The following is a 23,661-nucleotide window of genomic DNA, read 5'->3' on the forward strand; positions in this document are numbered from 1 at the left end:
TGTTGCCCAAAGTTGACTTAGAATTAGCCTCTAGATCTCTGGTTCAAGATTATATTAGATTTTTATTTTAATCAAATCTTATCCAATCTAATGTCGGTACCAAGGTCACACACAAAAGGATTTATAAGAAGTTGTGAAATCTATCTTTTTTAAATCTGTGCTGCCTCTTACACGTTTCTGTTCCTCTTGTTCTGCTTTCCTAATCATGATGGAGCAATGCACAAAGCAGAACTAGACAAAAACATTCAGCCTGAGTTTCTACATCATCTTCCAGCTCGGCGGTTTAAACTGCTCCAGAAATAGGAGCTGTTTTCGTAAGGAGAGAGTCGGCCGCCTCCCTGCGCCCATCCCTTCGCGCTCCCAGATTGACTCTGATGGTCTGCGGAGTCTCTGAAGTGGAGAGACGTGTTTGTTACGCGATTAGAGGCTCTGCTACTCACACGCAGACGTGCAGGAAGCTCAAAATCTGCAAAAATCCCACATTGTTTAACATTTACAAGAATTAAATTCAAGGGCTTGCCAGTGATTGCTCATTATTTTCCACTTAAAATTAGTTTTGGAGTAAATTTCCTCATATAAATAAATAAGAACGAATACTTACTGGTGCACTTAAATAAATTAGAGTATTATCGCAAAGTTAATTTATTTCAGCTATTCAATTAAAAAACAAATACATTTATCACACAGATTGATATTACAAGCATCTATGTCCGTAAGTGTTTATAATTTTGACTTAAACTGATTGAAGGTTTTTTTTTTATATATGTATAGAAATGTGGAAATACTGAAAAAATATCCATGCACTCTACAGTATAGATACTGAAAGGGCTTTTACAGGGTTCATTTTGCATCAATGCTCTTATTTATTAAATAATCTCAGCTTGTTTAATTATCTTTCAGCTTGTCGGCATTATTTGTCCCAAACGAGTTTCATAATAGCCTCAAAGCTGTTTTATTTCTGTTTTTTTCCCACACCTTTTCCTTCCACTGAACTTTCCACATCAACCATTTTCTTTAGCTGCAAGTTTTTGTGACAGACCCACAAAAGGTTTGCTGGACAACATTCAGGTCAGCAGCTAAAACTTAAGATTTTTGTATTAAATTTCCCAAATGTATTGGTTTTCATGAGTTATTGCTCAAAATAATCAAAATAGGTGAAATGCATCCACCTGTGTGTAATTAATCTTTATGACGTTGTCTCTTTTAAAGGAAGAACTGAAATAAATCAACTCTTTAGGGAAATTCTTGGAAACATCTTGGATAATTGGAATAAGTTGGATTTTGGATCTGATGTTTATTGGAGGAGCTTCTTAATGTCAGAAGTCGTCTTCTTGAAGAACAGTTCAGTTTATGCACCGGCGTCCTAACATTTAATAGAAATAATTATCTGTTTTCAGCTGGTGTGAGTCAAACTGGTTCTCTTGCTTTGGGATTTCATCTTGAGTCGATTCGTCCAGTTGTTTTGAGAGCAGATTAAGGCAGAAGAACTTTATCATCACTGCTGAATTGTTGGAAGCTGAAAGGAAAGTGGAGACGATGTGGCAGCTGAAAAGTGTGAAAAAGATTTGAGACGTAGTTGTTGCTGCAGATGAGCGTCTCGTGGTGTTCTGATATTTTAGTAACGACGTCTTCATGTTTTATCATGCTAAAACTGCACATTTCTATTTATTTCACTGAGTTTTCAATTTTATTCACTAATACAAATCTGAAAAGTGTGGTGTGCACATTTGCAACTGCGTATTACAGTAAAAAGGAGAAACTTCCAAAGGACTTGGAAATTTATGAGTTTTTTTTATCAAATGTTCAACTTTTCCAGTTCAGAAATGTTCCTGTTTTTTTCTAGTAAATTCCTGAGATTAATCTTAAAATGTCTGCATTTTTTATAGCAAACTTTCAACTTTTCAAGCTCAGAAATGTTCATGTTTTTGTTCCTGTTTCTGGCTTTTTCCTGCCAGAAAGAGGGAAAAGCCCCCAACGGGTCAGGGTAATGTCTCAGCTCTTTACTGAGACAAATAAAGTAAATATTCTGTATGAAATGCCTTGCTGCTGAAATGTGCTATACAAATAAAATTTGATTTGATTTGATTTGATTCAGTTTTAGGTCTGCATTGCCGTTTTTGTAAGCGTCCCCATCCTATGCTCTATAATCACAGGCCAGCAGATTCCTGCTGAGCCTGGATATATTTCCTGAAGTGGTTAAAAACAAGAAGGTTGTGCAACCCATGGATTGGCATGAAACTTTTTAATAATTAACTTTTATTGCTGCCAGAAACAGGAAAAAGCCCCCAACGGGTCAGTGTAATGTCTCAGCTCTTTACTGAGACAAATAAAGTAAATATTCTGTATCCCCCACATTAACATGGACCTTCCTCTCCTCCTCCTCTTCCTCCAGTGAGCAGAGCATCTGCCAGGCAAGGGCCTCTGTGATGGTCTACGATGACGCCAGTAAGAAGTGGGTGCCCATCAAGCCGGGGCAGCAGGGCTTCAGCCGCATCAACATTTACCACAATACTGCCAACAACACCTTCAGAGTGGTGGGGGTCAAACTGCAGGACCAGCAGGTGAGGGGTCACCCTGGACATCACATCCAACCGGCTTTACTGATCGCAAAACACAGCAGCAAAAGTCTTTGTTTAAAAACAAACAGCTGGCTGAATTGTAAATGATTATTTGGCTTATGGTGTACCACACGTTTCAGTGCTTGGGCTTGTCCTATTCATTCACATACCCTTCTTTTTAGGTTCAGATAAGGTTCTATTTTTTCATGTTTTCACACCTGATAGTCCAGTAGACTGGGTTCAATTTGGGACCAAAGTTGCAACATTTGTTACATTTTCAGCTGCTGTGGTTTGCTTTCACACTGCACTGTGTCAAACTAACCAAACTAATTGATAAACTTGTTCACTTCCTCGCCTGTGGGGGCGCTGCACCAAAAACCACTGACAGAAATTACATGAAAACCTCTGAAGAAGACATGAGCGCAACCTCCTTCTCAAATGTAAACAAAAATGGCTGCACCATAAAAACACAAAATCTTACCAAGTAGTTTTTTGTTCAAACTAACTCACAAGTAACCTTTTGACAACATACATAGGATTGTTTTAGGCCAGTAATTCCTTAATGTTTACAAGAAATACCAGTTTTATTGGCAGATTATTTCAATTTCTAACAAGACATTTTTCCCACGTTTTAAGTGACATTATCTGCCAATGGGCTTGAATTTTTCATCAATATTAAGGAATTATTAACTGAAAACAACCTCCTGTATCTTGATGAAACATTACTTATACATTAGTTTTGTCTTATTTCAGACAAAAAGACAAAACTATTTTGTCTTAATTAGTTCAAATATTAAAATATTTATATTATTTGAATATAATATAAATATATTTGAATATTTGAACTAGTTCAAATATTAAAATATTTGAACTAGTTCAAATATTAATTAGTTCAAATTAGTTCAAATATTAAAATATTTGAACTAATTAGACAAAACTACTTGTCAGGATTTTGATTTTTTGTGGTTGTAAGAGTTCTTTATTGTCTGTGGTCATAGACCAGGAGACATTTCTCCCAATAGCGCTAGACTCTTGCGTTTGTTTTGATTGCATTTACCCAGAATGCCCTGCGCTGTAGTCCGCTTCCTGCTTTTGGAGCGTTCTCTAGTCACATATAGATTCGACCCAAACCAGAGTTCACTTCAACCGAACCGAGGCTGAGGTTTCGTCAGATTTGTTGGTCTACGTCAGAGTTCGACTACGCATTCACACCTCACCATACGAACCGAACTTTCTTAGCAAACGGACTTGAGTTGGATTAATGCGGACTAAACAGAGCTGATGTGAATCCACCATAAACTCTCCATACATGTTCCTCTTTCTTTCAGGTGGTTATCAACTACTCCATAGTGAAGGGTCTGAAATACAACCAGGCCACCCCGACCTTCCATCAGTGGCGGGACGCTCGGCAGGTCTACGGGCTGAACTTTGCCAGTAAGGAGGAGGCCACCACCTTCTCCAACGCCATGCTGTTCGCCCTCAATGTCCTCAGCTCCCCCGACAGCGGAGGTGAGGCGCCGTCTGACCTCCATGGCACCGGGTTCCCCAAGAGTCAGAAAATATCTGCAGTTTGGTTTCAGTCTGAAAAAAAATCTTTGTACAAGTTATTAGTTGTTATTCCATTCAAACATTCACTTTCTTCCTTATCATTTCTTGTTTTTGCAGGTTCCATATTTAAAGCCTGGTAACTGTAGACATCTAATATACTGTAATATATTTCATTAAATTGAGATAAGGGGTACTTTCTCCTACTTATTGCTTTTTCACTTGTTTTCTAGATCATGTTTGAAATTAATAAATAAATACAAAAATCTATCCATCCGTTATCTAAACTCGCTTATCCTGCGACACACAGAACAAACAATCCCTGTCGTTCAATAGGGATTAAACGATATGAACTTTTATGACGTTATTTTGTGATAATATTGAGATAACAATAAAGAATATGATCAAAAAAGTATTATTTTTTCAGCACTCATAGCGCCACAAACACACTTAAAAACCTGTAATTTATCGCTCTAAACTGCACAAAGTAACTGCATTTAATCGTATTTTTTGATTTGTTCATGCTTTCACAGATCAAAAAGTATAGGAAATAGCAAAAATAACATTTCCAATCATATAGCTAGTTTTGTTTTGTTTTTGTTTGTTTTAACTAATAATTTAAACGTATGATGACAATAATAAATCAAATTCTTATGATTAAGAAAATATATGATAAAAAATCCCACACCTACATGCAAACACTCAGAAAGACCCCCAGGCTTGGAATTAACCCAGAACCTTCTTTGGCACTGTTATTTCTACCACAAATTGTGTTTTTATTCTAAAAAGGGCCAAAATGGGTTGAAAACTTTTGTATTTTGAGAAGAAATGTTTCTGGTTAAAAGTCAAAGTTTTTGAGAAAATGTTGCTGGTTTCCACCAGGTAGTGATAAAACTCTGTCTCTGATATCAGTTTTATCTTCATGTCAGCAGATTTTCTGATTTTAAATGAGCTGTGCCACATAGCATGCTTTAATGAGAATGATGCTCATAAATAATGCTGTAATCAGCACATTTAAATTGGAAAAAAGGCCCAAAAAAGAGAGAAATTTTAAATAGTCGTTATCTATTAATGTAATTCACCTGCTTTGTAGTTTTTATTTAACATAGTTTGAACAATCTGTGCAGTAAGTCGGCCCAGAAGTTGCATATTTGGGATTTCTTATGTAACAGCAAGGAATCATGGAAATCACTGATGCTGCTGTGTTAGAAAGTATAATTAGTTGAATTAGTTACACCTGCATTAGTTTCTCTGCTCAATAGTAAATCACTATGACGCAGTAACAATGCCGTTTATCAGAATTAGATTGTTTTTATTTTCTTATATAGTTTTATTCTAATTTTCTGCACAAAATTTAGACAAAGAATGGTTTATACCCCGACATTTCCTAATTTTGATCACTTTTTTTTATATCTTTGATTAGGTCTTAAAGGCTTTTTTTCTGAATAATGCCACTCAGGTGGATTATTTAATATTTAGTCGGAAGTGTAAAAAAAAAAACCTGCTAAACTGATCCTTACTGCTCCCTGCTGGTTGATGTCAGATACTGCAGCTGTAATCCCAGCACCAACAAACCATATGAGCAGGAGAGTTGTTGCATTTTATTTGTGTTTTTGTGAGTGTGTTTTTTAACTTGTGGATATTTTTTAAACTTTAGAGTTGTTTAAATATTTTTTTACATATATTTTAACTTGTGACAAGCTATTTTTTCCCACCTGCAGTAGGATTAACAGATTTCGAGTTATTACACGTGTGCAGTGAACAAAAAAAATATTAAAACCCTGAAGTGTATTTACAGCTAAATTTACTCATAGTCTTAGTTTACCAGATAGCTTCAGAGCATCTCTGGTTACAGGCCACTTATATACTCAGAGTGTGTGTGTGTCGGTGGGTGTGTGGTGTGTGTGTGTTTTACTGCAGTGTCATTCCATCCCATCCTTGTGACCCTCCCGATGGCTGCTAAAATATCTCTCATGGAGCCTAAATGTCGTACCTTTTTTTTTTTTTTTGGTCGTCGTCGTCGTTGCGTCTCAGTGCATGTGTCCATCCATGGGAAATGCTGTCATGCGTCTCCAGCTGTTTGCTGTTGAAAGCTGCTGCAGTGGCAGCAGTGGCTGGTTGTTAGCAGCTTGTGGAGTTAGGGACGTTTGGCCGGCATGCTGACTCCTGAGATTTCAACCAGTGACCTCAGGCGGGTTTCTTCAGCCGTCATCATCCTCAGTAAGTGTCATGTTGGGTTGAGGAGGAACCTGCACGACAATCCGGCATGTTTTCCATGCTACTGCAGCAGCTTCTAATAGATACATACTTATTATTTAATATTGCTTTCTACTCTTCTTATGCAAGATGAAAGTGATTTTTTATATTAAACACAGAAAGAGATTGCAGCAAATCATTGGTGTGACGGCACATTTATTTCTTCACCCTTTGGACCAGGTGCTACAGTAAAAAGCTGCATTCTGTTAAACAGAGGAGTTTTACGAGTAAAGCAGTATTTTCCACACATGTTTATAGATTTATTTGTAGCTGAGCTGCCTGGAAAGGCATTGAACTAGTTTCCAGATCTGCTAAAGAGAAAACATTAAAACACTGATTGTATTTCTTTCTGGATGAGAGCGTTTCACATGGATCATGCAGGTTTTTATTTTCCTTGCTGTTTGACTTTAAATTATACTAATTTCTGCTTAGTGTGAAAGCATTACCTAAACTATTTCTGCTTGCAATATACCAGAATTTTTATATATATATATATATATATATATATATATATATATATATATATATATATATATATATATATATATATATATATTTTAGAACCTTCATAAAATTCAAAAGTTTTAATTAACTAAGATTAAACTATTTGGGAAAGCCCTCCACTGCAAAAATACAAAATATTACCAAGTATTTTTAGCCTTGTTCCTAGTGAAAATATCTCAGTTGTTCCTTACTTCAAGTTTACTAATGTACAAGTATTTTTTTAGTAAGACATAGTAGCTTGTTTTAAGTAAATAAGATTATTTCTTTTAAAACATGGGAAAATGTTTTTTTTATATAGAAGTGAAATAATCTGCCAATGGAACTAGTACTTCTTATCAATATTAAGGAATTATTGACTTTAAACAAGCTCCTAAATCTTGTTGAAAGGCTAGATTTGTCTTATTTCAAGTGTACTACAGTATTTACGCTATACAAAAATACTTGGTAGGATTTGGTGTTTTTTGCAGTGTCACAGATTTGCAAGTGTCAGGTTGATGTAGAAGTTTTATCTATGGAGCAACAAACATGCTGCTTCCTCCTGTGACTTGTAAAAAAACAATCTAAAGTCAAGATATTAGGAGAAAGTTGTAGACCGCCTCACGTTTGATCCGCCCTTGGGTCCAATTTCCAGGTACTGGAACGTTCCCCATTAATCTGTTTAAATAATCATGTGGAAATATAAACAGTATGGGAATGTACAGCCATAATAAATCTTAGAAAGGAAACTGGTTAAGCTAGTTCACTAAGGTGTTCTTAGTCACCTCAATGACTCTTTGCACTAAATCAGTTACGAAGTGACAAAAAAAATCACAATTTTCATGTTTTTGTGCTTCCTTTGACTCTCCACAGCTTTTAAAAGTAAGTATTAAGTATATAACGTAAAAAGTAAACCTAACTTAAAAAGCAACAAGAAAAAGGACAAATGTAAAATGAAAAAATTGCAAAAATCAACTGCATACAATGAAGCTAAAACCTAGTTGACGCCATTTTGGATTCAATCTTAGCTCTCATGTGATGACAGAAGTAGCTTGAATTTTTACTAAGATGCCTGATTTTATTCGTGAATGGGTGGATAATGCTCCGTTGTGTCGGACAGTTCCTATATTTGGATGTGTGGGGAAAGGTGTGAAGCATTTAAAATCAGCTCTCAAACTGCAGAACTTGTTAGATGCCAGGAATAAAATTGAATCAAACAATATTTTTTTAATGTTTGTTGTTAATTAAGTTATTTCCTAATTTCAGGGACTCTCAAAGAAGTCTAGTCAAAGGAAGAAAGCCTAATGAAAACAGTTGTTTTTTGATTGTCAGTTTCTTATGTAGCTCCTATTTCTTGCTGAAAAGTTACTTGCAAAATAGTTTAATTTTATTTCAAGATATATACTGTGATAAACACGTGGTTAATATCATAGATAATACTGAACCACACAGCATTCTGGGAGATGTAGGCAGAGGAAAGAGGAAACCTCTCACAGCTAGGAAAGCAGAATGGGTGGCATCAACTAACTCACTCACTCGCTCACTCTTTGGTTACCTAGCAACAACCTGTTGAGTAACTTGTGCAGCAGCAGTTTCAAGTTTCATCATTGAGCATCACAACTACTTAAAAATAAACAACAGAATGGAGTGAAAACTTAATAAAAGAGGAATTTTCACCCCACCAGTTTGGCAGAGATTTAAAACAAAAAAACTAACCAATAATTATGGATATCAACCGATATTAAACGCTTACATCGTGATACATTTTGCAGCCATATCGTCCAGCCCAACTCGAAACCAAAACAAAAACCCTTGGTAAGATTTTGTTGTTTTGCAATGTGAACACACCATTCCCAATGTGAAGCATGGTAGAGGCAGCATCATGTTATGGGCACCCGTCTTTTTATTTCTTGGCTAAATGAGGAGAATATTAACTGCTTGACCAGAAACTGCCATCTTTTTTTGTTGGACGTCCAGTATTTGAAGATGAAATTGCAGAAGGTGTTAATTGAAACTACTGAGACACACTGAGTTGAAAACATGCAGCTAAATACAGAAGATCTCAGTATCTGCCAACTCTGCAGACGCTCTGAACGGAAATATCACCCTGCAGGGATCCTGATGGCACACTGGGCGCTGGAGTCTAGTGACTGGTATTCTGGTGATACGTGATAAGCGGCCCCCAGTTCATTGCCACTTCAGAGTCAGCGAAGCGACTAAAACATTCAACACCAGCTCTGTTTTTTTTATTTATTTTAATTTGGATAAATGTTCCTTTATTATTGCCAGGGTCTCCGTTTGTCTCGGTGTTTTTTGGTTTATTCTCTGCTGTGGTTTGAGGCTGAAATTCCTGCGGTAGAGAAACTGCTTGGATAAAATCACGTGGTGCCAGCTGCTGTCTGCCTGTTTTACGCCTGATTGTAGTTCTTGAAATCCTTAAAAATACTTGAACTTAAACGAGGTTTGGAAAGTGCTTGATTCCTGTATAAAGTCCTTGAAAGTGCTTTATATTCAAACTAAACATTTAAAGTTCAACCAACATTTGATTAAAAGCCTAAATTTGTAAAGCATTATTTACATTTGAAACCAGATACAGATAAAAAAAAAATATTCCTCATTGTCTAAAGTTAAATCAGACCTAACTTTTCTTGTTTTGGGTCAGTTAGAATTATCAAAATTATTTCTACTTTCTAAATACTAGGAAACGTAATTAGAACATTTTTAGGGATTATTTTTTAACATTCTTTGTACATTGTGCTTAAGCATTTAAAAAACATTATTTACAGTTGACACTACATATTTTTATACACCAAATAAAATGACACATTTTGTTTCTCATTGACTGAAGTTAAATCAAACTATTTGTTCTTGTTTTAGGTCTGTTAGAATTACCTAAATTATTTCTATTGTCTAAATGTGAAAACAGAATATTTTTTATATAACTTTCTTTATCTGTTGTGTTTAATCCTTTTATTTGAGCAGGAATTTCATTTATCTTGACTCTATTTGTTTGGATTGTTTCAATGTAATGAATGTTTAATATTCTTAATTTCTCAATGACTTATTGATCGTCTTATATTTTATACGGTAAACAAAGTTATTGAATTTGGTGGATTCTTTTGTTCAATTAGCGTTTTGTTCTCAGGCCAGTCAGATGTTTCAAAACACACAATTTTGCTATATTTTAGTTTCTTTATTTCATGCTGTAGAATGCAGAATATTACTGTAATACGTTATAAATAACACTAACATATGGTGTCATATAATTATGAATGAAAACTGTGTTTTTTAGTATAGTTTGTATATTTTTAACTCCAAAGCATGTTGCTGGAAAAGTTTGAAAACTTACCTTGAAAATGCTTGAAAAGTGCTGGAATTTTACTCCTGGAAAAGTTTATAGATCCTGTGATTGGATATTTTATAACAAGGTTTGTCATCTGGGAAAAATATTTCCAGACAGTCTTAAGCCAACTGTATGTTATTTGTTGGCATGATGTTTGCTGTTAATCAGGTTGTTTTTAGTTTAAACATATTTTTTCTGCCTTTCAGGTCCTGTAGTTCAGCGCCAAAATGGTCCGTCCTCGGAAGAAAGTGAAGCTCAGAGGAGGTATGATTCAAATTAGACCATGATGAAAAACATTAACAATAAATAAAGGGAATAACGCATCATTTTGATACATTTTTCTTGGCTTATTACATGCGTAATAAGGGGTGTTAGCTTTCAAAATTCAAACTAAAGCATTCTTTTCTTTAGTGTCATAGTTCTTACCTTTCCAGACTGATGGATGTCAGTTTCTCTCCTGTTCTTGAATTTTTTTTAAGAACAGGCAAGTTGCTTGTTTTGTTTTGCTTTTTGAGATTTTTTAACTTCATGTTTTTCATTCAGGATCTAACAAAGGGGTTTGATTTAATTTAAGTCACCAGTTAACATTTTTTCCATAACAACTTGAATATGAGGGGGCCTAAAATGAAACCTTGGGGTACCCCACAATGTATAGTTACATTTTGGCACAAACAAGTCCCTGTCCTTAAATTAAAACTAAAACCAGTCAAATAATGTACCAGAGACTCTCTGGTCCAGTGGTCACACTGCAAAAACATAAAATCTTACAACGTATTTTTGTCTATTTTCTAGTGCAAATATCTTAGTTACTTAAATAAAAAAAAACTAACATACATGTACAAGAAATAGGAGTTTGTTTTAAGTAAATAGTTTATTAATTCTACTGGCAGATTATCAGTAAAAACAAGACATTTTCCCAGGTTATAAGTGAAATAATCTGCCAGTGGAACTAGAACTTTTACATACATTTTAAGGAAATATTGACTTTAAATAAGCTCCTATAACTTGCTGAAAAGTTACAGGTTACTTCAGACTTTTTTCAAGTGTACTAAGATATTTGCACAACAAACTAGACAAAATTACTTGGTAAGACTTTCTGTTTTTGTAGTGCATCATCAGCTGCGTTTCAATTGACCATAAAATTGAGAAAATTGAAATGATGGAAATAAATTTGCTTAATTGGAAACATGCCAATTTAGAAAAAGCTCATGTATTTCAATAAAAAGATTTTGGACTAGGATGAGGTGGTTCTTCAGCCTTATCAAAATTAGTCTATTTTGCAAGTGAAAGCACTTTTTTTTGCATTACACGAGTCATATGATCAGTTACTGGATGTTACTACTGCCAGAAACGACAATGACGATGACAGGAAGTGGTAGGAGGATCATGGCGTGGCATGTTTTTAATGACTTATCACATAGACAAACTTATTCACGTTTGATTTTAATTGTGTTCCTTATTAAATGGAAACACTGCAAATGCGACATTGTGTTTCTTTGAAGTTAGCAGAATATCAATAAAGTTTTACGCACATTTATATTGGAAACACAGATATATAGCTGAAGGAATCAAATGATGAGAAAAAGGTTTTTGGATTCATTATAGGAAAAAGATGATTAAGTTGAAATAAAATGCATCAAGACTTCTCTTTTTCAGGTTTTGTAATCAGTTTGTGAGTCATTGTTTAACCTCGGGTCATTTGGCGGCAGACGGTCAAATGAATCATTAAGCTTGATTTACTGAAAGCAAACGCAGCTCTTCAGAGCAGTGACATCCTTGCACTTGATAGGATGATGGAGCAACATCAGATGCAGGCGCACAAAGAGAGGGAGCGGCGGACATCAGGATCAGGTGAGGCTCCGGCAAACACGGCCACACCCCCTTGTAAAAACAAACACACACACTGAGATTGAACACAGCGTGTCATGTGATCCCCGCTGCACAAACATCCAAACAAAACACTCTCCTAGCGCCCTCCATCTGCCAATAAACGGTCCGGACAAGAGCTAATTAATATTTACCCACCCATGTTTGGTTTTCCCTTTAGTAGGTCAGGCTCTCTTTGTGTTTCCAAAGCAAACAGATGACTTCACCTGTAGGGAATTCCTGAAATTCCTGGATAAAACAGGTTCCTAGAGTTCCTAGAGTTCCTCTGTTGTAGTTTTCCCCAAGTCTTTCTGCTTTTTATTTTAATCCATACACACATATAAATGTTCATGTCTGCTTTTTAGCCACACCAACAGACTTAGGGTGTTTTCACGCCTGAGAGTCCGATAGACTCGGTTCGATTGGGGACCAAAATTGCAACATTTGTTACATTTTACCCTCTGTCAAATAAACAAGAGCCTTTGAAAAACCTGTTCCCCTCCTTGCCTGTGGTGGCGCTGCACCAAGAAGCACTACAGGAAATGAGTGCAGCTTCCTTATTCACAAAATGTAAATAAAAATGAAGTGGTATCAGGTTTTAGAGGTTCTAGGATTTCTCTTTTGTCTTTGGCAAATGATCACGAGTCAGTTCTCCTGTTAGCACCTGTTTTGGTTGTATTTACCCAGAATGCCATGCGCTGCAGTCCACTTCCTGCTTTCGGAGCGTTCTCCTGTCCGCTTGGCATTCGAACCGCACCAGAGTTCACTTTAATCGAACCGAAACTGAGTTGTTTTAGGCCAGACAGTTCGCTTGAATGGTCCACTTCAGGGTTCGATTACACATTCACACCTCCCCAAACGAACCGGACTTTCTGTTCTAACTAGAGTTCGATTAAAGCGGACTAAACATGGCTGGTGTGAATGCACCCTTAAACATCCTCCTGTGTCCCTGATGTGGATGGTAAAACCAGTGCTCTCCCTTCCCCCTGCAACATGCCATCTTTCTTCCAGCTGCCGTTGGGGGGAAATGCCACATGCTCTCCGATCATGGCTCAGTCATGTTGCATTCTGCTGCTTGTTCTTTTTTACAATATTTTGCTTCTTTCTTATTTGCTGTTTGCTTCTGTTTTTTGACTGCTCCTGATTTTTTCTCATCTTACTTGCTTGACTGTTCAGTTGCTTTTCATTATTCTCACGTTTTTCTCTTTTCTGTTCTCCTTTGTTTGTTGCCCTCCTTCGTCTGCATCTCCTCTTTCTCTCTCTCTCTGTCTCTCTCTCTCCCACCTTTTGCCCGCCGCAGTCGTTTCCACCCTCCAGTATAAAGTGTCTACCCCTCCCACCCACCCAGACACTCCTCCCGAGTACAGACAATTCAGAGCTAGCACACTGCCGCCCTCCTACGTCCGCGTGGCGTCCTCCTCCTCTCCTCCGTCTCAGGAGAAGGAGTTGGGGGCCATTAGGGACAAGGCCCAGCTGTCGTCCCAGCTCTCCACCTCACTCGCCTCCGCCTTTTCCCCAGTCCAGACAGGAGTGAACACCCAGGGCCGACAGGTCCGTCAGATCCCCTTATCCCCTCCCACGGCGGCCCGCCACCTTCAGCAACAACAACAACAGCAGGACATCCTCCTCCCCCCCAAACATGGCACCTGGTCTGCCTCCCTCTTGCAGCAGATGTACCCCCAGCCTTCCTCGTCCCCTCCGGTAATGATGCCGGTGAAGCAGGGGTTACCCCCGCAGCCAGTCCTCCCAGTAGCTCACCCACTTCCACCAGTCAGCACTAGGATGAAGCCCCCTCCCCTTGAACCTCCCGCCGTTGGGGGCCTCAGTCAGCCGCCACACCCTCACTCCAACGGCCAGCCAGACGATTCCTACTCTCCTCTTTCCCAGCATCTCCCGCTCACACCGCAGTACTGCGAGGCAATCCCCCTCCCTCCTCTGATTGGTCAGTCAGGCCCCAACCATCACCCCCAGAACCAGTTAACCTTCCACTCTCAGCAGCATCTGCACCAACAACACCAGCAGCAGCACCACCAGCAGGCCCAGACCCCCACCACCATCACCTCATCTTCCTCATCCTCCTCGCCCCCCTCTTACACTGCCATGTCAGACGGGGGCTCTCCCAAGAAGACCCCCTCCCCTGTCCCCCAGCCGGCCCCCGCGGCCAGCAGCAGTAAGTATGGAGGAGAGGAGCAGGAAGTGGCTTAGCAGGGAAGTGACAGGAGTTTTCACTCTGTGTGTGTGTGTGTGTGTGTGTGTGTGTGTGTGTGTGTGTGTGTGTTGGGTTGGAACAGGAGTGTGTGTGTGGATTAGGGATGCAAACTGTTAATCGGCTGATTAATTGTCGATTAACAGTTTATTAGAGTAAAATTAGTCCCAATCGATTAACTAATAGCGACCTCTTAGACCTTCTTTTAGTGTTGTAGTTTCGCCGCCAACCAGCAGAAGGCGCCATTGGTCATCCTTAAAGCAGAGCCAGTTGATGCAGAAACAAAGATGGCGGAACCATACCAGAACAGGAAAGAGAAACAGACCAAACAGAGTCCGGTTTGGGATGCAAAACGCTCTTTATGCGGTTCTGTTTTAAAATATAAAGAAACTCCTCAAGTTTCACCTTAATAACGCTTCATCCAGCCCAGCGTCAACTTCTCTAAAAATCACAGACTGGCTACGAAGATGATGATGTGATGACTGCGTCAGAGTATCAGGCCCAAGAAAATACAAATTAAAAAAATTACGAAAATAAAGTCATAGCATTACAAACAGAAATTAATATGATGAACAGAAATATTATGAGAACTTTATTCTAACAACTTTGTTCCCATAGAACTTTATTTTAGCAAAACTATAACTTTATTCTTGAAATATTATGTGAAATATTATGATTTTATTATCAAAATATTATGACTTTTATCTCATTATAGTCAAAAATAATATTTCCATAATATTATGACATAATTTTATGGTTATATTCTTGTAATTTAATTTTTTAAGTGGGTTTAATACTCATCTTTCGGATGACAGGGTCATCGTTTATTGTTCAGGATCTCCATTAGCTCTTTACATTAAAACACACATCATACAGAAGAAATATTCAAATATACGACATATTTACATATCAATAAACATTTAATATAGTTCATACAAAATGTTGATAAACTATAGTACATTTCATGAATTAATCATTCAGTTATAGGTCTATTGCTCCTGAAAACATTTTCAGCTTCTTTTTAAAAACTGACTTCTGTTCAGCTTTGAGAGTTTAATGGTCTAATGGCTCCACACAGAAAAACTGTAACATTATGGGAAAACAAAGCTGATTTTAAGGGCTAAATGAGTTAATGCACGTCAGTTTTAACATTTCTTACAGAGCAAAAACAGACAAAACTGCATGGAAATTAAGTGTTTCACATATTTTACTCTTTTCATATTTTATTTTTCTACGCTGCAACCTAATAAATTCCTGTCTTATACATGTTTCTACATTTAATAATGTGTGAAAGCCACAAATTATGGTTTATTCAGTTAGCATTTAACAAAGCTTACACAAAAAAATTAAATATAATGGTTTTTTTTTAATTTATTTAGCATTTTATGGAAATATTTAAGCTTTGATGTTACGGAAAGACGGTGGAAACTGTTAGAGCTTTTCCTGTGAAAGCTGTCGCTCTGGAAGAAGATTTATCGGCTGCTGCTCTTCCTGTCACAATAAACTGCTCAGGTTTGTTTGAACTTCGTACAAAACTAAATTAGAGGCGTTGACGCTACATGAAACATCTAATCAAACACTGTTTTCAGCTCATCTCAGTGTCTTTGGATGTTGAGTGAACTACGGTGCTTTGCTGAAGTGTCTGCGGCTACGTTCACACCCAAATGCCACAGATTGAAAACTTTTTCACGGCAGTCTGAACGATCCAATTTTGATCTTTTCACTCCTCGAAAATCTGAATTGTGTCACTTCCACATGTGGTACTAAATCTGATTGTTTTCAAAGCAAAAATAGGAGAAATCTGTTGGGAGGAAAAAGCTTTTCATGCTACTTTATCAATTTCAGGCAAGTTTTGAGTCCAAAATTACTGAATTTCATTTCATACTATGATTTTATAAACATCTCCTACACAGAGGGCCTTGGAGTAAACTTTGTAAGTCTGTTATAATAGAATAGAAATAGAAATGTGTTTCTTTGATCCACAATAAGAAAATTTCTGGGCAACAGCAGAAAAGTGACAGGAAATTAAAGCAAGAAAATTCACAAAAAGGTAGAAATATCCAAAGTTTAAGAACAGAATCAATGGTAAAAAATAAAAAACTTCACTTTTAACAAAAATATTGGTCAGTTCAGATAAATTTTTAACTGAGTTGAATAATTAAAAATTTTACTAAATGTCTATTTAAGCATTAATTTACAATTAGTGACAATAAAAGTCTGCAGAGATGAACAGAAATCCAATATTCTACACTCTGGGTTTTAAAATGTTTTTTTTCTTTTTGCAAAAAATTTAATATTTTATTGGGAAAGAAAATTGTTCTTAACAATTAAGGTAAATTTGTAACTAATAAAAATCAAAGATTTATCACCGCAAAATTCAAACAGATTTAAAGGTCAGAATAAACCGATATTGATGCATTACATGTGATTAGGTATATTATTAATAGGATATCATGTGTAACAGTTATTATAAAATGTACATTAATATTACAATGTAATATTGACTGTAACATTGAAATGGTAAAATTGTCCATAGTTTTCTATGGGGAGCCTCAAAATGTTGGATGAGGGGAAAAAATCATCTAAATCTATCATTTTTGAATAATTAGTATAAAAAATAATTTAAAATAATTTATTGAAATGTTATTTACAACATTCACCTTTCTGATTGGGTGACAGTCGAGCTGTTTTTCTCTCAGGCTAATATACTGTAGCTAGCATAATTAACAAGCAGAAAATGGAGAAGTTTCTGACTAGATAAAGACGGAACGAAGCAACCATGAACGTTTTTAGGCCTGCCACTGTGTTTTGTTTTTATTAGTTATTTTTGCAGGGACAGTGTGTAAAGACATTGACTTTAACTAAAAGAAGAGACGCTTTACATCAGATTTAGCTTAGCGCTACCTTCCATCTGTAGTTCCTGGACAGGTCACATCAATAAAATACACTTTAAAACATTCACGTTAGATGTATCTTACTAAATTCCTTGAGGTAACAGTTGGGATCCATTTTTGTGAATCAAAAAAGACTCACATTAAGAGATATTCCCATTGTTTTCTTTATATTTTGAGCCTTCAGGATCCAAACAAAAAACAACAAGCTTTCCTGCCGTTACTTTGTTTTGTCTGTTAGCCTCCCAGTGTTCATATTGATTGTATATTTGACATTAAAGCTCTTCTCAGGTAGTTTTCATGCAGTAAAACAGCATCTTCCCTCACACAGTCAATCATTACTAAAGCTGTAACTTTACCCCGTCCAGGTGGCCAAGTCTCTGCAGGTCACCCAGCGATGCTTTCTGTGGTCCCGCCTCCAGCCGCGGCCCCGGCCCCCATGGCAGGTCCGCCGGCCCCGCCGCCGCCGCCGGGCCCGCCGCCCCCCATGGCAGTGCCTCCTCCCATGCCCCCCCCTCTGCCCACCGGCGGGGGCCCTCCTGGGGGCCCGCCTGGGGTCCAGCCTTCAGGACTGGCTGCAGCTCTGGCTGGAGCCAAACTACGGAAAGTGCAAAGGGTGAGCGCTCCTGTTTAACAAACACACATGAGTTTATAGTCAACATATTATCCAGATTTCACTTTTTACATGTTTTTGTTTTCCCATTTGTTGCTACTGCTTATAGAAACAACCAGCCGTTTCTGGGCAATAAGTTAAGGTTTTTTGGTGACTAAAAAAAATGTACCTTTTCAAAAACCTCCAGATTGTTACGTCACATTCGAGGGGTACTGCACCGTTGCCTAGCAACCCCAGAAGCCCAACCGGTCACCTAGCAACCAAAGCCGAATTCCTTCTGGTTTTACCACTGCATGCGCTTCATCATGGCTGCTGGAAAAGACAAGCGTTTTGTAGTTTTATTTGTTTCAATTCATTAAAAACAAAATAGTTGTATACAATAGAGGAAAATAATACAAATCAATCAAATAAAAGGCAGCAGAAAGGAGAAAAAAATGTTTTATCTGCTCCTTTTATCTCAAGAATAAAATCAAACAATAGGGATTTACAAAAAAAAACTAACCTAAACAATCCGCATGGGTTATGCTATTTCATATTTCTTTAAAAACAGCAAAGTTTTACCATTGTCTTAAATATGTACATTGATCTGGCATTTTTTTGTCGACTTACCAACCAGAAACCACTTGCTGCATTCTTGTTGCTTGTGCAGGAGGCTCTACTAATGCTTTTCAAAGACATAGAGTTGTATATTTGCGCATCTGTTAGCAGCTCTTTTTACATGTGAATGTAAAAGTTGAGTTAGGGACCAGAAGCTTGTTGGGATTGAAATTGACAGGAGGCTCTAAAACAGGCTGAGCTGAGCTAACTGACTAAAATCTCTTTTTCTAAGATGATTTTGTGCAAAAAATGTAATGTTCATATTTTGTATAGCCTGTGAATCCATACTAACTTGTTCAAGGAAGCATATTAAGTCACATTTAATATCAAGTATTTTTTAGTACAAGAGCATTTAAAAAAAAAATCCATATTAAGATGTTGTGGGATTCAGGCTCTAAAACCCTTTAATCTGAGTTTAAGATGTTCCTCACTGAGAAGAGTGAGCTGAAATTCCTCCACAGAAATGCAAAACATTCATTTCTAGTTTCTACAGCTGCTTAATTAGGCCACAGGAGCAACATGTTCACATGTTCTGGGACATTTTCCCTCCACTAAGTGGCTCTGGTGACCTCTGGTGACCTCCATGTTGTTGTAACATTTCCTCCAGGATGAGAGCAGCCCACCCGGCTCTGGGGGTAAATGTGACTCCAACCGGTCGAGTGGTGGCAGCGGCGGCGGCGGCGGAGAGGGGCTTATGCAGGAGATGAATGCCTTACTAGCTCGCAGGTAAAACATCAACAGTTTGATGAAGCAGGAAGTACAGTCTGCTTGTAGAAAACGGTTCTGTTTATTCCTGAAGTCCAAACCGTTCTTCCCTCGTTCTCTCTTAGACGAAAAGCTTCAGAGAAACCCGACGAAGTAAGTGGCACATTTTAACAAAACTCTATAGTTTCTTTATAGTCAAGAGTTCAGATGATACATTTTAGCATGCTCACTCCTCAGGTCACATGTTTGTCATATTTAGCCATTGAGTTCCAAAATGACGGCCATTTTATAAAATGGTTGCTGTTTTTGAGCCTTTTAAACCAGTTATTGCCGAAAAATGTTCTCTGTTTTCATAACTTTAATTAACTTTATTTTACATTACATGTTTACTTTTTCACAGGATGATTCAGGTGGTCGAGGTCAGCAGAACTCAACAGGTACGGGAAAACGCTCAGCATCCAGCCTACCTGGGTTATGAATATCCAATGCATCACTCTTATTTCCATATTTTGCTCTGAAGGTTACAAAAAAAACATTTTCCAGATGTTGGATTTATACCTCAGATGATTTAATCTTTAATAAACAAACTGGTTGATTTAACGAGAAACGTGATTAGAGAGGTCCTGATTACATAAAATTAGTCATAAAATAAAAAGTTAGCGTAGCTCACGTTAGCTTAGCCAGGCTTGATTAGTGTTTTTTATGAAGCCTGAAGTGGAAGTTTGAAATAATAAAAAAAACGATAACTGGAACTAGATTAAATGGACTGGTACAACGGTTTGCTCTGTTCTTTCCCAGCATGCACTGGTTTCCTCTGCTTCCATCGCACAGCCAACAAAACCACAGCAGAGTCGTTCAGAATCAACCTGAGCGGGGAATGCCTTCATCCCTGATTATTATTTACATGCTTTCACCAACTGTGCACTTCTGTGTGAGATTGTTTATGCACGCACTGCAAAAACACAAAGTTTTACCAAGTGTTTATGATTTATATAGTGCAAATAACTTACAAATAGGTTTTCTAGCTTGTTTTGAGTCGATAATTCCTTAATGTTGATGAAAAACAACTAGTTCCTTTGGCAGATTATTTCACTTACAATGTGGGAAAAATGCCTTCCTGCAAGTGAAAATAATCTAGTTATTTTTTATCAATATTAAGGAATTATTTACTTACAATTATCTCTTATTTCTTGCTGAAAAGTTACTTGGATGTTAATTTTATCATATTTCAAGTGAACTAAAATACTTACATTAAAATTAACTAAAAATACTAGGTAATCTGCAAAAAACAGATTTTCTGTTTTTGCAGTGCACACACCTATATACAAACATAAAACAGTTTTTACCCAGTTTTATATTTGCTTATAACAATTTCTTGAATGTTTTGAACTAATAATAAAGAAAAGAGAATATTAGCTTGGAAATAAAGTTGTTTTTTATGACGCCACCATGTTACAGTTCTCAGTGTAGTTTTGGACCTTTTAAAAAAAACGTATATTTATTTTACAATCGGTGATTGTTCCGATGCTAATTTAGTTTATTCGAATTTCAACAGATGCTCTGAAGAAGCCGTGGGAGCGGTCCAACTCTGCGGAGAAATCCTCGCTGGTGTCCAGGTGAGCAGGTTGAACTTATCCTGAAAATGAAACCGTCCAGGTAACGAGTTAACGAGCGGCGGAGAGTAAATTCTGCCTGGTGTCGCTTTGTGTTTCAGAGTGAGACCCATCGGCAGCACCGGTGAAGCCGACACAGAATTCGACAGGATGAAACAGGTGATCCGATCAGAATCAACTGGGATTCTGATCAACTGGGTTTACTGGGGGATGTGGAAAATGAGCTCACACGTAGACTTTGTTTGTTTGTTTGTTTTGTAGGAAATTTTGGATGAAGTTGTGCGCGAGCTGCACAAGGTGAAAGATGAGATCATTAACGGTGAGCAACGCAGAGACCGCAAAAATCTTTACACTGCAAAAACACAAACTCTTACCAAGTATTTTTGGTCCACTTTTTTAGTCCAATTATCGCAGTAAACTTGAAATAAGACAAAACTAACTTAGAAGTAACTTTTCATCAAGACAAAGGAGCTTGTTTTTGTTTTTTTAACTTAATATTGGTAAAAAAAAAAAAATAATTTTAAAATGTACAAGTTCCACTGGCAGATTATTTCACATATAAAATTATTTTTGGCACAAGTAAAATAATCAGATTAACTAGTATGTTTTTATCAATATTAAGAAATTATTTGCTTAAAATAAGTTTCTGTATCTTCCTGAAAAGTTACTTTTAAGTTAGTTTTGTAACACAACAACATTACTGTTGTTATTAGAAAAAAAGAGTAAATTTTCACCAAGAAACTCAGATTTTCTAGAAAAACTTGGACATTTCTGAGTTTGAAAAGTCAAAGGTTTGCTAGAAAAAACACAGAACTCTTGAGATAAATCTTCAAAATTTTCTATTTAAAAAAATAAAAAATTTATGAGTTTCCAAAGTCGAAAATGTTCAACATTTGAAACTCAGAAAATGGAGTTTTCCAAAGTCACAACTTTTGACTCACAAATTTCAAAAAAGAATTTTTTTTGTAAAATCAACAAAAATGTTTTGAGATTAACCTCAAAAATTCTGTTTCCTTTAGCAAATTTTCTGCTTTTCAAACTCAGAAATTTCTTCTTTTTTTTTCCTTTTTCTTTATAGACAATTTCCAAGATAAATCTCAGAATTTGAGGGATTTTTTCCTAGAAAATTTTCAACTTTTCAAACTGATATTTCTGAGTTTCTTTAGTGAAAATTTTTGGTGTTAATTTTAAAATTTAAGGGATTTTTATTTTATTTTTAAAACTAAAATTTTCATGTTTTTTATAGAAAGTTTCTGATGTTCATCTCAAATTTGGGGTTTTTGTTATTTCAAAAAAAAAATCTAAATTTGAGGTTTTTTTCGAGCAAATTTTCAACTTTTCAAACTCAAAACTTTTCTCTTTTTTTCTAGAAAATTTCTGAAATTAATCTAAAGATTTCTGCATTTTTGGGTGAACATTTATTCCTTTCTTTTGCCTTTCCACAATGTTTCCAGTTCACCATGACAGTTTTTGTCTTATTTCAAGTACACTAGGCTAGTTGCATTAGAAACTAGAATGAAATTACCTGGTAAGACTTTCTGTTTTTGCAGTGTACCGTCTCCAACGCTGCAGTTTGATTTCTATCAAACTCGTCCAACCTGACAGTCAGAAAAGCTGCTTCACTTTCTCTCCGTTTCGTTTCTTGCAGCCATCAGACATGAAATCGGCAGAATCAGTACATCCTAATCCCGTCCCGCCAGGCGGACGAAGACGCGGCAGACGGAGGACGGACGCGCAGATGCACAGACACGAGGACCGGGGAATGTTCTCTCAATGTTTCTGTTGCAGAGACGTTGCGGCAACATTTAAGTCTGCTGGACAGCAAAAAGGAAACGGGGAAGACTGAAACGTTGTGATTAATTTAAGGAAAGGAGGAAACTCGGACTAGAAGTGAAGAGACGTTTGTACTGAGTTCGGTGTTGTGGTCCTCTCTGTGCACCTAGACTCAGTCAGCCCAGTGTTGCAGCTTTTTTTTTGTCTCTGTTGAGTCTTATGAAGAAAATATTTTTGTTTTCTAAGTTTTTACTGTTTTATTATTTAAAACTGTGGTGATAATGATGATGCTGTCGATGACAATGAGTATTATTTGGTATTAGAGAAGGACAAAGGAATCTTGCACACCATTTCTGTCTGCTTTTATATTTTCTATGGTCGCTTTCGGTTCGTTTTTCTCCAACAAGCACAAAACGGGCGAAGCTGCAGATGCAGACACACTCGCCCTGAAACGGCATATTTAAAACAAAAAAATGTTTTTATAACGTTGCTCATACTGGTGTTGTACGTCTAATCTTTTCCCTCCTTAGATGAAAATTACCTCTAATCTCTCAGAACATTTAAAAGTGCAGCCCGTTTACACTGCAAAAACACAAAATCTTACCAAGTATTTTTGTCTAGTTTCTAGTTCAAATATCTTAATAAGTTTAAAATATAGTTAAACTAACTTACAAGTAACTTCTCAGCAAGATATTGCAGATCATTTCACTTATAACAAGACATTTCGTTCAAATAATCTACCAGTAGAACCAGAACCTTTTCATCAATATTAAGGAATTAATTACTAAAAACAAGCTGCTATATCTTCATGAAAAGTTACTACCAAGCTGGATTTGCATGGCTGTGTTTTAGGGCCATTGCAAGAAGGAAAAAAGTAAATTTACACACAAAAATAATCTCAGAAAATCTTTATAAAAAACATTTCTGAGTCTCAAAATAAGATATGAACGAGTTTCTGCTTTTTAAAAGTAATTACTACCTTAGTATTGAAAATTTTCCCCAAAAACTTACAGGAAAAAAATTTTAATTTTGAGTTTAATCTCTGAAATGTTCTTGAATAAAAGGACATTTGAGTTTCTTTTTTTTTTTTTTAAATTAATTAATTAATTAATATTGAAAATTTTCCCTGAAATTTTAAGGGATAAAACAGAAATTTTGAGGTTAATCTCAGAAATGCTCTATAAAAATTCTTGAGCTCCAAAAGTTTAAAAAGTT

General features: G+C 36.6%; 1 protein-coding gene across 4 annotated transcripts in view; it reads left to right on the top strand.

Moving 5' to 3' along the window:
* The window catches only part of LOC102225793 (ena/VASP-like protein), a 44,624-nt gene extending 21,527 nt beyond the window's left edge, over positions 1 to 23,097 (top strand). For 3 of the 4 annotated variants that reach the window (XM_023353081.1, XM_023353080.1, XM_023353083.1), the window contains exons 2-14: positions 2,393 to 2,561; positions 3,887 to 4,067; positions 10,389 to 10,446; positions 11,972 to 12,033; positions 13,349 to 14,218; positions 17,514 to 17,761; positions 18,963 to 19,081; positions 19,186 to 19,213; positions 19,461 to 19,497; positions 20,616 to 20,676; positions 20,775 to 20,832; positions 20,935 to 20,992; positions 22,322 to 23,097. In XM_023353081.1, coding sequence (XP_023208849.1) covers positions 2,393 to 2,561; positions 3,887 to 4,067; positions 10,389 to 10,446; positions 11,972 to 12,033; positions 13,349 to 14,218; positions 17,514 to 17,761; positions 18,963 to 19,081; positions 19,186 to 19,213; positions 19,461 to 19,497; positions 20,616 to 20,676; positions 20,775 to 20,832; positions 20,935 to 20,992; positions 22,322 to 22,359 — 1,987 coding nt within the window. In that variant the 3' untranslated portion in view covers positions 22,360 to 23,097. The remainder of the gene's footprint in view (positions 1 to 2,392; positions 2,562 to 3,886; positions 4,068 to 10,388; positions 10,447 to 11,971; positions 12,034 to 13,348; positions 14,219 to 17,513; positions 17,762 to 18,962; positions 19,082 to 19,185; positions 19,214 to 19,460; positions 19,498 to 20,615; positions 20,677 to 20,774; positions 20,833 to 20,934; positions 20,993 to 22,321) is intronic. The other variant, XM_023353082.1, reaches the window with a different exon arrangement.
* The last annotated feature ends 564 nt before the right edge of the window (positions 23,098 to 23,661 follow it).

The sequence above is a fragment of the Xiphophorus maculatus genome, chromosome 19, assembly GCF_002775205.1.
Source record: "Xiphophorus maculatus strain JP 163 A chromosome 19, X_maculatus-5.0-male, whole genome shotgun sequence".
Taxonomy (NCBI): Eukaryota; Metazoa; Chordata; class Actinopteri; order Cyprinodontiformes; family Poeciliidae; genus Xiphophorus; species Xiphophorus maculatus.